General features: G+C 37.6%; 1 protein-coding gene across 1 annotated transcript in view; it reads left to right on the top strand.

Moving 5' to 3' along the window:
- The window catches only part of LOC117252766 (transient receptor potential cation channel subfamily M member 1-like), a 59,725-nt gene extending 43,948 nt beyond the window's left edge, over window positions 1-15,777 (top strand). Inside the window, exons 25-28 of the mRNA XM_033619910.2 lie at window positions 277-479; window positions 2,220-2,352; window positions 12,613-12,989; window positions 14,415-15,777. Coding sequence (XP_033475801.2) covers window positions 277-479; window positions 2,220-2,352; window positions 12,613-12,989; window positions 14,415-15,115 — 1,414 coding nt within the window. The 3' untranslated portion in view covers window positions 15,116-15,777. The remainder of the gene's footprint in view (window positions 1-276; window positions 480-2,219; window positions 2,353-12,612; window positions 12,990-14,414) is intronic.
- Window positions 15,778-18,339: the final 2,562 nt, after the last annotated feature.

Below are 18,339 nucleotides of genomic sequence, written 5' to 3' on the forward strand. Positions count from 1 at the left end.
ATGACATCATCAGCAAAATGTGTTTGTCAAATGTAGTTTTAAACCTCAATAATAAACGTCATCAATAAGTTTCAGGTCAGACGTGTTGACGGTACTCCACGTGACCTCTTTTACTCTAATATGCTCAGATGCTAGCATGCTAATGTTAGCTATGTCAGTTAGATACAGAACAGCGCCACCTGCAGTCAGTGGCTGTAAATATTTAGTGACCTGTGTTTAGTTCTTGAGAAACATGACCTGAGCAACATCACACCTTCCTCCTCTTCCTCTGCACAGCAACACCTTCTTTGAGGTGAAGTCCATCTCCAACCAGGTGTGGAAGTTCCAGCGGTATCAGTTGATCATGACCTTCCACGACCGTCCCATCCTGCCCCCCCCCCTCATCATCTTCCCCCACATTTACATCGTCCTGAGAAGGCTGTGCTGCCGCTGCAGACGGAGGACGGAAGGAGACCACGACGAACGGGAGAGACGACTCCGTAAGATCTGGTTCTGTCTGTCTGTCTGTCTGTGTGTCTGTCTGTGTGTCTGTGTGTCTGTCTGCCTGTGTGTCTGTGTCTGTCTGTGTGTCTGTGTGTCTGTGTGTCTGTCTGTCTGTGGGTCGTTGTGTCTGTCTCTCTGTGTGTCTGTGTGTCTGTCTGTGTGTCTGTGTGTGTGTCTGTGTGTCTGTGTGTCTGTCTGTCTGTGGGTCGTTGTGTCTGTCTCTCTGTGTGTCTGTGTGTCTGTGTGTCTGTCTGTCTGTGTGTGTGTCTGTGTGTGTGTCTGTCTGTCTGTGTGTCTGTGTGTCTGTCTGTGTGTGTGTGTGTCTGTGTGTGTGTCTGTCTGTGTGCCTGTGTGTGTCTGTGTGTGTGTCTGTCTGTCTGTGTGTCTGTGTGTCTGTCTGTCTGTGTGTGTGTCTGTGTGTCTGTCTGTGTGTCTGTCTGTCTGTCTGTGTGTGTGTCTGTGTGTCTGTGTGTCTGTCTGTGTGTATGTCTGTCTGTGTGTCTGTCTGTCTGTGTGTGTGTCTGTCTGTGTGTCTGTCTGTGTGTGTGTCTGTCTGTCTGTCTGTGTGTCTGTGTGTCTGTGTGTCTGTGTGTCTGTCTGTGTGTCTGTGTGTCTGTGTGTCTGTCTGTGTGTCTGTGTGTCTGTCTGTCTGTCTGTGTGTCTGTGTGTCTGTGTGTCTGTCTGTGTGTCTGTGTGTCTGTCTGTCTGTGTGTCTGTGTGTCTGTGTGTCTGTCTGTGTGTCTGTGTGTCTGTCTGTGTGTCTGTCTGTCTGTCTGTCTGTGTGTCTGTCTGTGTGTCTGTGTGTCTGTCTGTCTGTGTGTCTGTGTGTCTGTCTGTGTGTCTGTGTGTCTGTGTGTCTGTCTGTCTGTGTGTCTGTGTGTCTGTGTGTGTCTGTCTGTGTGTCTGTCTGTGTGTGTGTCTGTCTGTCTGTCTGTGTGTCTGTGTGTCTGTGTGTCTGTGTGTCTGTCTGTGTGTCTGTGTGTCTGTGTGTCTGTCTGTGTGTCTGTGTGTCTGTCTGTCTGTGTGTCTGTGTGTCTGTGTGTCTGTCTGTGTGTCTGTGTGTCTGTCTGTCTGTGTGTCTGTGTGTCTGTGTGTCTGTCTGTGTGTCTGTGTGTCTGTCTGTGTGTCTGTCTGTCTGTCTGTCTGTGTGTCTGTCTGTCTGTGTGTCTGTGTGTCTGTCTGTGTGTCTGTGTGTCTGTGTGTCTGTCTGTCTGTGTGTCTGTGTGTCTGTCTGTCTGTGGGTCGTTGTGTCTGTCTCTCTGTGTGTCTGTGTGTCTGTGTGTCTGTCTGTCTGTGTGTGTGTCTGTGTGTGTGTCTGTCTGTCTGTGTGTCTGTGTGTCTGTCTGTGTGTGTGTGTGTCTGTGTGTGTGTCTGTCTGTGTGTCTGTCTGTCTGTGTGTGTGTCTGTGTGTCTGTGTGTCTGTGTGTGTGTGTGTCTGTGTGTGTGTCTGTGTGTCTGTCTGTCTGTCTGTGTGTGTGTCTGTGTGTCTGTGTGTCTGTCTGTCTGTGTGTGTGTCTGTCTGTGTGTCTGTCTGTGTGTGTGTCTGTCTGTCTGTCTGTGTGTCTGTCTGTGTGTGTGTCTGTCTGTGGGTCGTTGTGTCTGTCTCTCTGTGTGTCTGTGTGTCTGTGTGTCTGTCTGTCAGACCTGGTGCTGGAGAGTGTGTTTGAGTTACTGTGAAATGTATTTGTATTTGTATTTGTATTTGTATTTGAATTTGTATTTGTGTGTTTCCTCAGAGCTGGTGCTGAGTCCTGAGGAGCTTAAGAGTCTGTATGAGTTTGAGGAGCAGTGTGTGGAGGAATATTTCAGAGAGAAAGACGATGAGAAACAGTCGTCCAACAACGAGAGGATCAGAGTCACATCCGAGAGGTCAGGAACAGATAGGTGTATCAGTGTGATTCACATACTGTCTAAACCGAACTGTTTATCTGTATGAACTTCAGTTTGTCTTAAGAATATTAATAAAGTACATTGTACTTCATATATTTGTTTTTATAAACCTACGTCTCATGGGCTTTTTGTATAGCATGAAAAAACCTAAATAAGTCATAGAATATTATGTCGCAGACAAAACTGTAAATAAAGTCAGTCTACAGTGAGTTAGAAAAAGTCATACTAAAGCACGTAAAAAAGAATATAATTTAAATGTCACATTACAAGATTCCAAGGAAATTATAAAATTAAGTCATAGTAAACTATGTTGAAAAAACTCATAATGTGGCATGACAATCATGTATAGTATAGTATGTCGTCAGAAATCATGAAAAAACGTCATAGTATAGTATGTCGTCAAAAATTATGCAAACAACATCATAGTATAGTATGTTGTCAAAAATAATGGAAAAAGTCATAGTATAGCATGTCGTCAAAAATCATGAAAAAACGTCATAGTATAGCATGTTGTCAAAAATAATGAAAAAAAGTCATAGTATAGCATGTCGTCAAAAATAATGAAAAAAAGTCATAGTATAGCATGTCGTCAAAAATAATGAAAAAACATCATAGTATAGCATGTCGTCAAAAATAATGGAAAAAGTCATAGTATAGCATGTCGTCAAAAATAATGGAAAAAGTCATAGTATAGCATGTCGTCAAAAATCATGAAAAAAAGTCATAGTATAGTATGTCGTCAAAAATAATGAAAAAACGTCATAGTATAGCATGTCGTCCAAAATAATGAAAAAAAGTCATAGTATAGCATGTCCTCAAAAATCATGAAAAAACGTCATAGTATAGTATGTCGTCAAAAATCATGAAAAAAAGTCATAGTATAGTATGTCGTCAAAAATAATGAAAAAACTAATTAAAAAACGTCATAGTATAGTATGTTGTCAAAAATAATGGAAAAAGTCATAGTATAGCATGTCGTCAAAAATTATGCAAAAAACTCATAGTATAGCATGTCGTCAAAAATCATGAAAAAACGTCATAGTATAGCATGTTGTCAAAAATAATGAAAAAAAGTCATAGTATAGCATGTCGTCAAAAATAATGAAAAAAAGTCATAGTATAGCATGTCGTCAAAAATAATGAAAAAACATCATAGTATAGCATGTCGTCAAAAATAATGGAAAAAGTCATAGTATAGCATGTCGTCAAAAATCATGAAAAAAAGTCATAGTATAGTATGTCGTCAAAAATAATGAAAAAACGTCATAGTATAGCATGTTGTCAAAAATCATGAAAAAAAGTCATAGTATAGTATGTCGTCAAAAATTATGAAAAAACGTCATAGTATAGCATGTCGTCCAAAATAATGAAAAAAGTCATAGTATAGCATGTCGTCAAAAATAATGGAAAAAGTCATAGTATAGCATGTCGTCAAAAATAATGAAAAAACGTCATAGTATAGTATGTCGTCAAAAATAATGAAAAAACGTCATAGTATAGCATGTCGTCAAAAATCATGAAAAAAAGTCATAGTATAGTATGTCGTCAAAAATAATGAAAAAACGTCATAGTATAGCATGTCGTCCAAAATAATGAAAAAAAGTCATAGTATAGCATGTCCTCAAAAATCATGAAAAAACGTCATAGTATAGTATGTTGTCAAAAATAATGGAAAAAGTCATAGTATAGCATGTCGTCAAAAATTATGCAAAAAACTCATAGTATAGCATGTCGTCAAAAATCATTAAAAAAGTCATAGTATAGCATGTTGTCAAAAATAATGAAAAAAGTCATAGTATAACATGTCGTCAAAAATAATGAAAAAAAGTCATAGTATAGCATGTCGTCAAAAATAATGAAAAAACATAGTATAGCATGTCGTCAAAAATAATGGAAAAAGTCATAGTATAGTATGTCCTCAAAAATCATGAAAAAACGTCATAGTATAGCATGTCGTCAAAAATAATGGAAAAAGTCATAGTATAGTATGTCGTCAAAAATTATGCAAAAAAGTCATAGTATAGAATGTCGTCAAAAATAATGAAAAAACTAATTAAAAAACGTCATAGTATAGCATGTCATCAAAAATAATGAAAAAACGTCATAGTATAGTATGTCGTCAAAAATTATGCAAAAAACATCATAGTATAGTATGTTGTCAAAAATAATGGAAAAAGTCATAGTATAGTATGTCGTCAAAAATTATGCAAAAAACATCATAGTATAGTATGTTGTCAAAAATAATGGAAAAAGTCATAGTATAGCATGTCGTCAAAAATTATGCAAAAAACTCATAGTATAGCATGTCGTCAAAAATCATTAAAAAAGTCATAGTATAGCATGTCGTCAAAAATAATGAAAAAAGTCATAGTATAACATGTCGTCAAAAATAATGAAAAAAAGTCATAGTATAGCATGTCGTCAAAAATAATGAAAAAACATCATAGTATAGCATGTCGTCAAAAATAATGGAAAAAGTCATAGTATAGTATGTCGTCAAAAATAATAAAAAAACGTCATAGTATAGCATGTCGTCAAAAATCATGAAAAAAAGTCATAGTATAGTATGTCGTCAAAAATAATGAAAAAACATCATAGTATATCATGTCGTCAAAAATCATGAAAAAAAGTCATAGTATAGTATGTCGTCAAAAATAATGAAAAAACATCATAGTATAGCATGTCGTCAAAAATAATGGAAAAAGTCATAGTATAGCATGTCGTCAAAAATAATGAAAAAACATCATAGTATAGCATGTCGTCAAAAATAATGGAAAAAGTCATAGTATAGCATGTCGTCAAAAATCATGAAAAAAAGTCATAGTATAGTATGTCGTCAAAAATAATGAAAAAACGTCATAGTATAGCATGTCGTCAAAAATCATGAAAAAAAGTCATAGTATAGTATGTCGTCCAAAATAATGAAAAAACGTCATAGTATAGTATGTCGTCAAAAATAATGGAAAAAGTCATAGTATAGTATGTCGTCAAAAATAATGAAAAAACATAGTATAGAATGTCGTCAAAACTAATGAAAAAAGTCATAGAATAGTATGTCGTCAAAAAAAATGAAAAAAAGTCATAGTATAGCATGTCGTCAAAAATAATGAAAAAACGTCATAGTATAGTATGTCGTCAAAAATAATGGAAAAAGTCATAGTATAACATGTCGTCAAAAATCATGAAAAACATAGTATAGAATGTCGTCAAAAATCATGAAAAAAAGTCATAGTATAGCATGTCGTCAAAAATCATGAAAAAAAGTCATAGTATAGTATGTCATCAAAAATTATGAAAAAAAGTCATAGTATAGTATGTCGTCAAAAATTATGCAAAAAAGTCATAGTATAGCATGTCGTCCAAAATAATGGAAAAAGTCATAGTATAGCATGTCGTCCAAAATAATGAAAAAACATAGTATAGAATGTCGTCAAAAATAATGAAAAAAGTCATAGAATAGTATGTCGTCAAAAAAAATGAAAAAAAGTCATAGTATAGCATGTCGTCAAAAATAATGAAAAAATGTCAAAGTATAGCATGTCGTCAAAAATCATGAAAAAAAGTCATAGTATAGTATGTCCTCAAAAATAATGAAAAAACGTCATAGTATAGCATGTCGTCCAAAATAATGAAAAAAAGTCATAGTATAGCATGTCGTCAAAAATAATGAAAAAACGTCATAGTATAGTATGTCGTCAAAAGTAATGGAAAAAGTCATAGTATAGTATGTCGTCAAAAATAATGGAAAAAGTCATAGTATAGTATGTCGTCAAAAATAATGGAAAAAGTCATAGTATAGAATGTCGTCAAAAATAATGAAAAAACTAATTAAAAAACGTCATAGTATAGCATGTCGTCAAAAATAATGAAAAAACGTCATAGTATAGTATGTCGTCAAAAATAATGGAAAAAATCATAGTATAACATGTCGTCAAAAATAATGAAAAAACATAGTATAGAATGTCGTCAAAAATAATGAAAAAACGTCATAGTATAGTATGTCGTCAAAAATAATGGAAAAAGTCATAGTATAACATGTCAAAAATCATGAAAAAACATAGTATAGAATGTCGTCAAAAATTATGCAAAAAAGTCATAGTATAGCATGTTGTCCAAAATAATGGAAAAAGTCATAGTATAGCATGTCGTCCAAAATAATGAAAAAACATCATAGTATAGTATGTCGTCAAAAATAATGGAAAAAGTCATAGTATAGTATGTCGTCAAAAATAATGAAAAAACATAGTATAGAATGTCGTCAAAACTAATGAAAAAAGTCATAGAATAGTATGTCGTCAAAAAAAATGAAAAAAAGTCATAGTATAGCATGTCGTCAAAAATAATGAAAAAAGTCATAGTATAGCATGTCGTCAAAAATCATGAAAAAAGTCAAAGTATAGTATGTCGTCAAAAATCATGAAAAAAAGTCATAGTGTAGCATGTCGTCAAAAATTATGAAAAAATGTCATAGTATAGCATGTCGTCAAAAATCATGAAAAAAAGTCAAAGTATAGTATGTCATCAAAAATCATGAAAAAAGTCAAAGTATAGTATGTCATCAAAAATCATGAAAAAAAGTCATAGTATAGTATGTCGTCAAAAATCATGAAAAAAAGTCATAATATAGTATGTCGTCAAAAATCATGAAAAAAGTCATAGTATAGCATGTTGTCCAAAATCATGAAAAAAAGTTATAGTATAGTATGTCGTCAAAAATCATGAAAACAGTCATAGTATAGTATGTCGTCAAAAATCATGAAAACAGTCATAGTATAGTATGTCGTCAAAAATCATGAAAAAAGTCAAAGTATAGCATGTCGTCAAAAATCATGAAAAAAAGTCATAGTATAGCATGTCGTCCAAAATCATGAAAAAAAGTCATAGTATAGTATGTCGTCAAAAATCATGAAAACAGTCATAGTATAGTATGTCATCAAAAATCATGAAAAAAGTCATAGTATAGTATGTCGTCAAAAATTATGCAAAAAAGTCATAGTATAGCATGTCGTCAAAAATAATGGAAAAAGTCATAGTATAGCATGTCGTCAAAAATCATGAAAAAGTCATAGTATAGCATGTCGTCAAAAATCATGAAAAAAGTCAAAGTATAGTATGTCGTCAAAAATCATGAAAAAAGTCATAGTATAGCATGTCGTCAAAAATCATGAAAAAAAGTCATAGTATAGTATGTCGTCAAAAATAATGAAAAAACGTCATAGTATAGTATGTCGTCAAAAATAATGGAAAAAGTCATAGTATAACATGTCGTCAAAAATCATGAAAAACATAGTATAGAATGTCGTCAAAAATCATGAAAAAAAGTCATAGTATAGCATGTCGTCAAAAATCATGAAAAAAAGTCATAGTATAGTATGTCATCAAAAATTATGAAAAAAAGTCATAGTATAGTATGTCGTCAAAAATTATGCAAAAAAGTCATAGTATAGCATGTCGTCCAAAATAATGGAAAAAGTCATAGTATAGCATGTCGTCCAAAATAATGAAAAAACATAGTATAGAATGTCGTCAAAAATAATGAAAAAAGTCATAGAATAGTATGTCGTCAAAAAAAATGAAAAAAAGTCATAGTATAGCATGTCGTCAAAAATAATGAAAAAATGTCAAAGTATAGCATGTCGTCAAAAATCATGAAAAAAAGTCATAGTATAGTATGTCCTCAAAAATAATGAAAAAACGTCATAGTATAGCATGTCGTCCAAAATAATGAAAAAAAGTCATAGTATAGCATGTCGTCAAAAATAATGAAAAAACGTCATAGTATAGTATGTCGTCAAAAGTAATGGAAAAAGTCATAGTATAGTATGTCGTCAAAAATAATGGAAAAAGTCATAGTATAGTATGTCGTCAAAAATAATGGAAAAAGTCATAGTATAGAATGTCGTCAAAAATAATGAAAAAACTAATTAAAAAACGTCATAGTATAGCATGTCGTCAAAAATAATGAAAAAACGTCATAGTATAGTATGTCGTCAAAAATAATGGAAAAAATCATAGTATAACATGTCGTCAAAAATAATGAAAAAACAGTATAGAATGTCGTCAAAAATAATGAAAAAACGTCATAGTATAGTATGTCGTCAAAAATAATGGAAAAAGTCATAGTATAACATGTCAAAAATCATGAAAAAACATAGTATAGAATGTCGTCAAAAATTATGCAAAAAAGTCATAGTATAGCATGTTGTCCAAAATAATGGAAAAAGTCATAGTATAGCATGTCGTCCAAAATAATGAAAAAACATCATAGTATAGTATGTCGTCAAAAATAATGGAAAAAGTCATAGTATAGTATGTCGTCAAAAATAATGAAAAAACATAGTATAGAATGTCGTCAAAACTAATGAAAAAAGTCATAGAATAGTATGTCGTCAAAAAAAATGAAAAAAAGTCATAGTATAGCATGTCGTCAAAAATAATGAAAAAAGTCATAGTATAGCATGTCGTCAAAAATCATGAAAAAAGTCAAAGTATAGTATGTCGTCAAAAATCATGAAAAAAAGTCATAGTGTAGCATGTCGTCAAAAATTATGAAAAAATGTCATAGTATAGCATGTCGTCAAAAATCATGAAAAAAAGTCAAAGTATAGTATGTCATCAAAAATCATGAAAAAAGTCAAAGTATAGTATGTCATCAAAAATCATGAAAAAAAGTCATAGTATAGTATGTCGTCAAAAATCATGAAAAAAAGTCATAATATAGTATGTCGTCAAAAATCATGAAAAAAGTCATAGTATAGCATGTTGTCCAAAATCATGAAAAAAAGTTATAGTATAGTATGTCGTCAAAAATCATGAAAACAGTCATAGTATAGTATGTCGTCAAAAATCATGAAAACAGTCATAGTATAGTATGTCGTCAAAAATCATGAAAAAAGTCAAAGTATAGCATGTCGTCAAAAATCATGAAAAAAAGTCATAGTATAGCATGTCGTCCAAAATCATGAAAAAAAGTCATAGTATAGTATGTCGTCAAAAATCATGAAAACAGTCATAGTATAGTATGTCATCAAAAATCATGAAAAAAGTCATAGTATAGTATGTCGTCAAAAATTATGCAAAAAAGTCATAGTATAGCATGTCGTCAAAAATAATGGAAAAAGTCATAGTATAGCATGTCGTCAAAAATCATGAAAAAGTCATAGTATAGCATGTCGTCAAAAATCATGAAAAAAGTCAAAGTATAGTATGTCGTCAAAAATCATGAAAAAAGTCAAAGTATAGCATGTCGTCAAAAATCATGAAAAAAAGTCATAGTATAGTATGTCGTCCAAAATCATGAAAAAAAGTCATAGTATAGTATGTCGTCAAAAATCATGAAAACAGTCATAGTATAGTATGTCATCAAAAATCATGAAAAAAGTCATAGTATAGTATGTCGTCAAAAATTATGCAAAAAAGTCATAGTATAGCATGTCGTCAAAAATAATGGAAAAAGTCATAGTATAGCATGTCGTCAAAAATCATGAAAAAGTCATAGTATAGTATGTCGTCAAAAATCATGAAAAAAGTCAAAGTATAGTATGTCGTCAAAAATCATGAAAAAAGTCAAAGTATAGTACAGTACAGGCCAAAAGTTTGGACACACCTTCTCATTCAATGCGTTTTCTTTATTTTCATGACTATTTACATTGTAGATTCTCACTGAAGGCATCAAAACTATGAATGAACACATGTGGAGTTATGTACTTAACAAAAAAAGGTGAAATAACTGAAAACATGTTTTATATTCTAGTTTCTTCAAAATAGCCACCCTTTGCTCTGATTACTGCTTTGCACACTCTTGGCATTCTCTCCATGAGCTTCAAGAGGTAGTCACCTGAAATGGTTTTCCAACAGTCTTGAAGGAGTTCCCAGAGGTGTTTAGCACTTGTTGGCCCCTTTGCCTTCACTCTGCGGTCCAGCTCACCCCAAACCATCTGGATTGGGTTCAGGTCCGGTGACTGTGGAGGCCAGGTCATCTGCCGCAGCACTCCATCACTCTCCTTCTTGGTCAAATAGCCCTTACACAGCCTGGAGGTGTGTTTGGGGTCATTGTCCTGTTGAAAAATAAATGATCGTCCAACTAAACGCAAACCGGATGGGATGGCATGTCGCTGCAGGATGCTGTGGTAGCCATGCTGGTTCAGTGTGCCTTCAATTTTGAATAAATCCCCAACAGTGTCACCAGCAAAACACCCCCACACCATCACACCTCCTCCTCCATGCTTCACAGTGGGAACCAGGCATGTGGAATCCATCCGTTCACCTTTTCTGCGTCTCACAAAGACACGGCGGTTGGAACCAAAGATCTCAAATTTGGACTCATCAGACCAAAGCACAGATTTCCACTGGTCTAATGTCCATTCCTTGTGTTTCTTGGCCCAAACAAATCTCTTCTGCTTGTTGCCTCTCCTTAGCAGTGGTTTCCTAGCAGCTATTTGACCATGAAGGCCTGATTGGCGCAGTCTCCTCTTAACAGTTGTTCTAGAGATGGGTCTGCTGCTAGAACTCTGTGTGGCATTCATCTGGTCTGTGATCTGAGCTGCTGTTAACTTGCCATTTCTGAGGCTGGTGACTCGGATGAACTTATCCTCAGAAGCAGAGGTGACTCTTGGTCTTGGTCTTCCTTTCCTGGGTCGGTCCTCATGTGTGCCAGTTTCGTTGTAGCGCTTGATGGTTTTTGCGACTCCACTTGGAGACACATTTAAAGTTTTTGCAGTTTTCCGGACTGACTGACCTTCATTTCTTAAAGTAATGATGGCCACTGGTTTTTCTTTAGTTAGCTGATTGGTTCTTGCCATAATATGAATTTTAACAGTTGTCCAATAGGGCTGTCGGCTGTGTATTAACCTGACTTCTGCACAACACAACTGATGGTCCCAACCCCATTGATAAAGCAAGAAATTCCACTAATTAACCCTGATATGGCACACCTGTGAAGTGGAAACCATTTCAGGTGACTACCTCTTGAAGCTCATCAAGAGAATGCCAAGAGTGTGCAAAGCAGTAATCAGAGCAAAGGGTGGCTATTTTGAAGAAACTAGAATATAAAACATGTTTTCAGTTATTTCACCTTTTTTTGTTAAGTACATAACTCCACGTGTTCATTCATAGTTTTGATGCCTTCAGTGAGAATCTACAATGTAAATAGTCATGAAAATAAAGAAAACGCATTGAATGAGAAGGTGTGTCCAAACTTTTGGCCTGTACTGTATGTCGTCAAAAATCATGAAAAAAAGTCATAGTATAGTATGTCATCAAAAATCATGAAAAAAAGTCATAGTATAGTATGTCATCAAAAATTATGAAAAAAAGTCATAGTATAGTATGTCGTCAAAAATCATGAAAAAAAGTCATAGTATAGTATGTCATCAAAAATTATGAAAAAAAGTCATAGTATAGCATGTCGTCAAAAATCATGAAAAAAAGTCATAGTATAGTATGTCATCAAAAATTATGAAAAAAAGTCATAGTATAGCATGTCGTCAAAAATCATGAAAAAAAGTCATAGTATAGTATGTCATCAAAAATTATGAAAAAAAGTCATAGTATAGCATGTCGTCAAAAATCATGAAAAAAAGTCATAGTATAGTATGTCGTCAAAAATCATGAAAAAAAGTCATAGTATAGCATATCGTCAAAAATCATGAAAAAAGTCAAAGTATAGTATGTCGTCAAAAATCATGAAAAAAAGTCATAGTATAGCATGTCGTCAAAAATCGTGAAAAAAAAGTCATAGTATAGTATGTCATCAAAAATTATGAAAAAAAGTCATAGTATAGTATGTCGTCAAAAATCATGAAAAAAAGTCATAGTATAGTATGTTGTCAAAAATCATGAAAAAAAGTCATAGTATAGCATGTCGTCAAAAATCGTGAAAAAAGTCATAGTATAGTATGTCGTCATAATCGTGAAAAAAGTAATAGTATAGTATGTCATCATAATCGTGAAAAAAGTCATAGTATAGTATGTCGTCAATAATAATAGAAATAAGTATGATTGACAAGATTGTGTTAGTTTATATTTCTCTTTATTGACTTTGGTAAGCAGATGAGAATTTTGAAGCCTGTTTTGTCTCTGCAGTTCCTTCTCTCTGCCTGCAGGGGGCAGATTTTTTGAGACAATGAATAACAAAGATTATTCACATTAAAGAGCAGATAGAGTTCAGTGATGATGAAGTTAGTTTCAGAGCAGTGAGACAAACCAAACATTGGATCATGTTCTGCTGTGTGTCGTCAGGGTGGAGAACATGTTCATGCGTCTGGAGGAGGTGAATGAGAGGGAGCACTCCATGAAGGCGTCCCTGCAGACAGTGGACCTCCGCCTGGCTCAGATGGAGGAGTTGTCTGGTCGCATGATGAACGCTTTGGAGAAGCTGGCGGGCGTTGACCGGGCCGAGCTCGTCCGTTCTCACTCCAGAGGATCGTCGGTCTGTGAGCCGGCTGCCCTGTTGCGACACAGTAGTGTCAACAGCGCCGATGGTTACAGTCTGTACCGTTACCAGCTGGAGCATGAGGACAGGATCTCTGTGTCCGGAGACATGGAGGGAAACGACGGGAGGGTCCAGCAGAGTCCAGAGAGACGAGGAGGAAACACCAAGGGAGGAAACACAACAGGCACGACCAGACTCATGACACATTAAGGCTCGTTCATGCTCAGCATCAGATAGAGACGGACAAAGCCTTCGGTCTGTAGTCTGCGTTCAGTTTGTCCATATCTGTGCACGTTTTCTGAAAACTTACAGACAAACTGAAGCAGAGCCAACGGAGATCGATGAAGTGAAGCACAGTTCAAGTGAGACACGTCTGTAGGAGACGACCAAGACATTTATTAAATGTCAGAACGTCACGGATCAGTAATAGAGTGAAAGAATTTTGTTGTTGTATGAAACTTCTGACTCCGCCCTCTAGTGCCATCTATTGGCTGTATCTACGCTAACATAAAGGACACATGGAGGTATGAGGACTGTGTGGTTTACACTGTTTGAAACAGATGAGTCATGTGTCAAAAGTTTTACACAACTACAAACAAGGTGACGGTGGAGGATGTCGTAATATTTTACCTTTAATGTGAGGCAGTGTTGTAGACAGCGACAGATTGTGTGGCTATTGAATACATCTCAACATGTGGACGTTTTTCATTCTGTTATCAATTTATTTCGTTCTGCCATATTGAAATGTCTCTGTCGCGTCCTACAGTCGTATCTTGCTTGAACTACGCTACGCTGCCTCCACCATGTCCAGCAACTCTGGTCTGTTTGATCCACATCTGTAAGCTTTCAGACAACATGCACAAATACAGATGAAATGAACACAGAGTGCGGACCGAACCTCCGTCCTGTCTGTACACGTATCTGATGTTGAGCCTTTACAAGACAAACATGACCTGACATGATTTATTAACATTCAAACATGAACAATCAGCTGCACAGACAGAGAAACAAAAGAACCAACACACAGTTAACTTGTTCGTAGTTTACAGACTGTCAGACACAAGCCCTCTGCCTCGGGTCATGAATTGATCTCATCTTTGTTATCCTCTGATAATGTTCAGAATATTTGACATCAGTCACATCTGATGCAGAACAACAGTGAGCAACAGAAATGTTCAGCTCTGGGATCAAAGAACAGAGAGTCACCTGATCGGGTCACAACTGGAACAGATGTTCTGTTTAGACTCTGACAGTTGGTTCATGAAGGTGACATCGTGTTTATGATGTTAGGCAAAGTGATGCTGGGGTGAAACAGACTCACAGAAGTAAACTTGAGTTTCTCAGACTCGCCCTACGACCAGCACATTAAGTCGAATTTAAAAATGTCATATTTGAGAGAAATGTGATAAAAACACAATGAAGAGTCGCTGTGATGATGAATCATATTCTGATCAGTTTTCTGGTGTGTGTGATGAAGATTTCAGCCTCAGGGGGGCGCTGGTGTAGCAGCCGGCTGTCAGGTCTGAGGTTTGATCCTCTAACAGACTGAAGATACCTGCAGGTAAATGATGATGATGTGAGCTGATGAAGTCATGCTTCCTGTTTACAGGTGAGGTGAAGGAGTTCGGGTCGACCCTGGAGGTGAGAGGAATGAGAGAGAGGACTCAGTCTCTGTCCAACGTCGACATCCTGATCTCCCCCTGCGACACCGACCGTGGACCCGCCCACACCCGTGCTGCTTCACCTCAGGCTGACGCCACTGACGCTGACATGGAGAAACCAGCAGAGAAAACCCGACTGGAGGCGGCTCAGTCCTTCCCTCTGGACAGGTCAAAGGTCACTCAGTATTTACCCTCTCCGACCCTCAGCAACTCCCCCTCTCCCAACAGGAAGTCCATCAGCAGCATCATCTACAGCCCCGCCCATCACCACCAGGAGGGGCCGACCAGTGCGACCCAGCAGGCGTCCAGATCTTCCACAGTGACGCTGGAGAAGGGTGGAGGTGACGAAACCAAACAGGAAGTAGAGGAAAGAGTATCTGTGCTGTCTCATGGGGAACTGGAGGGTGAGACAACAGACAGTAACCATGGTAACAGAGACGAGGAGGAGCTGCTGTTGGGGGAGGAAAGGATGTATCCGACACTACGCTCCAAGAGTCTGAACACCAACCCGAGGAAGACGAGGATGAAGAAGAAGGACGGCGATGAGATGCCTCGCTCAGCCGGCAGCGTCAAAGATCTGGTGTCAGCGTTCAGCGGGACGGGGGGACGGACACGATCCAGGACCAGGTCCAGAGACTCCGACTGTTGATCCTGAAGGACTGAGGTGACTCTGCACCGTCCAATCAGCTCAGCTCACAGCTCAGGACACAAACTACAAAGAGACGGCAAATGACCACAAAGAGACAAACGAAGACATCAAAGTGGTGACATAGTTTATTACTGCAGAGCAGCAAGGAGTCTGCATGTTTTATTCTGTATGTGACATCCTATGTTTACTGTTTGATGTTCACTCTGGTTTTATGAACAACATCAGAGACTCACAGTCTGCAGGATGGTGTTGATCTGGTTCAGACTCTTTGTTGAGAACTTTGAAGAACGTCTTGTAAAATACATGAAGCAGAAACGTGACATCACTGTCACATCCAGCAGAATGAAAGCTACTGTTGGAGAACAGCTGATGAAAATGTTAAATCATATTTGTGTGTGTCAGGATTCTGCCTGTTTGACCTGATGACTTATTTCCATTTTATTATTTGGTTTCTGTTTTTTAATTTTCACGTTTCAATGTTGTGTGTTGTGTGTTTTTAGCGTTATCAGCAGTAACCAATCAGCTGCCTGATCTGAGAGTCACTTCACAGATCTCAGTCATTCAGTAAAACTCTGATGTGTATTAAAGGGAATAAAATCTACCTCTGCAAACAATCATGTCTTCTAAAGATTAAAGACTAACTCATCACCTCCTGATCCGTCCCCACGTCTCCTTCAGTCCTGTCTTCTCCTCATCTGAGTTGGTTAAAGATCAGTCAAATATCTGACAAAAAAAATTATAAATTATCCAAAAGATATTATTTAAAAAACTGCGAAAATGTGTCAGCATAAAAAAAAACATATGAGCAACATATACAGTGAAAATTAGTAATATATATAAATTATATTTAGAACATGGCACTCTTAAATACTTGATTCGGACTGGTCAATCAACAAAATTCTGCAGTGTTTATTTTTTGAGGTATAACCGCTGCTCTGCTGCTCCGTTGCTAGGGACGCCATAGCAACATGCATTCGCATTAAACACACTCTGCCAGCAATTTAATAATATTGATGCCAGTTGTAACATTTGAATGTTTCAGTAGTAAGCCATGTTCTTACGTAAAATATCTGGTCAGTATTCATTTTCAGAAACCACTTATCCTGTTGGTGGTCATGGGGGGTGGGGGGGTGGAGCTTATCTCAGCTGACATTGGGTGAGAGGTGGGTTCACCCTGGACAGGTTCACAGGGCTGACACATAGAGACAGACACACTATTCACACTCACATTCACACCTACGGACAATTTAGAGTCACCAATTAACCTGCATGTCTTTGGACTGTGGGAGGAAGCTGGAGCACCTGGAGGAAACCCACGCTGACACAGGGAGAACATGTCGGAGCACCTGGAGGAAACCCACGCTGACACAGGGAGAACATGTCAGAGCACCTGGAGGAAACCCACGCTGACACAGGGAGAACATGTCAGAGCACCTGGAGGAAACCCACACTGACACAGGGAGAACATGTCAGAGCACCTGGAGGAAACCCACGCTGACACAGGGAGAACATGTCAGAGCACCTGGAGGAAACCCACGCTGACACAGGGAGAACATGTCAGAGCACCTGGAGGAAACCCACGCTGACACAGGGAGAACATGTCAGAGCACCTGGAGGAAACCCACGCTGACACAGGGAGAACATGTCGGAGCACCTGGAGGAAACCCACGCTGACACAGGGAGAACATGTCAGAGCACCTGGAGGAAACCCACGCTGACACAGGGAGAACATGTCAGAGCACCTGGAGGAAACCCACGCTGACACAGGGAGAACATGTCAGAGCACCTGGAGGAAACCCACGCTGACACAGAGAGAACATGTCAGAGCACCTGGAGGAAACCCACGCTGACACGGGGAGAACATGTCAGAGCACCTGGAGGAAACCCACACTGACACAGGGAGAACATGTCAGAGCACCTGGAGGAAACCCACGCTGACACGGGGAGAACATGTCAGAGCACCTGGAGGAAACCCACGCTGACACAGGGAGAACATGTCAGAGCACCTGGAGGAAACCCACACTGACACAGGGAGAACATGTCAGAGCACCTGGAGGAAACCCACGCTGACACAGGGAGAACATGTCGGAGCACCTGGAGGAAACCCACGCTGACACAGGGAGAACATGTCAGAGCACCTGGAGGAAACCCACGCTGACACAGAGAGAACATGTCAGAGCACCTGGAGGAAACCCACGCTGACACGGGGAGAACATGTCAGAGCACCTGGAGGAAACCCACACTGACACAGGGAGAACATGTCAGAGCACCTGGAGGAAACCCACGCTGACACGGGGAGAACATGTCAGAGCACCTGGAGGAAACCCACGCTGACACAGGGAGAACATGTCAGAGCACCTGGAGGAAACCCACGCTGACACAGAGAGAACATGCTGACGCCACACAAGGGCTCAAACCGGGAACCCTCCTTCTGTGAGGCGACAGTGTTAACCGTTGAATCAGCTGTGTGACCAAACAGTTCTAAAAATTTGATAAGTTTCAGTTAGTTATCTATAAAGTAAAATTTCCAACAAATACCTTAAAAAATAAACGTATCCAAAATTAATTCACAACATATTCAACAAAATACAAGTTCAATACCCTTCCAAGAGTCAGTACAAAAAATACATCTGATCAGAAAATGATTTTAGTGTTAGTGAAGTGTTAGTGAAATATTATTATAACATACAACATCAAAAATATCAGAAAAACTCAGCAGTCAGAACTTTTTTAATAATTCTTTCTTTAGTGTTTTCTTTCTGCGTTTTCTCTTTTTGTTTTTCTTTTCTGTGTTAAGAACGTTATTTTTGTAAAGTGTGACTGAATCATCAGAAGAAAAACAAGTTGTAAAATGTTCCTCAGCTCTGAGGAGAAAAGTTTACAGGTGGAATCATCGTCAGCAGGCCAACGTGATATCAGCTGAGAGGTGTTTGTTCGACCTGAGGAGATGAGCATCATGTGACCCGATTGTACGTATCATCATTACATCATAACATCACCTTTCTCCTCCACCACATCTCTCTGGGAGATGATGAACTTTTTACTGCTCTGCATTTATCTGACAGCCTTAGTTACTTTACAACACAGTCTCACTCCGAAGTCGTCGAATACCAGCGCTTGGTCAGAGACTTCTGGTGTCAGACACCAACAAGAAAAGCCTTTGTTTCATATTGGCATTGGCACACAGCCGGTCAGTTTATTATTATTAATATTATTATTTCCTA

The sequence above is a fragment of the Epinephelus lanceolatus genome, chromosome 2 (assembly GCF_041903045.1).
Source record: "Epinephelus lanceolatus isolate andai-2023 chromosome 2, ASM4190304v1, whole genome shotgun sequence".
Lineage (NCBI taxonomy): Eukaryota > Metazoa > Chordata > Actinopteri > Perciformes > Serranidae > Epinephelus > Epinephelus lanceolatus.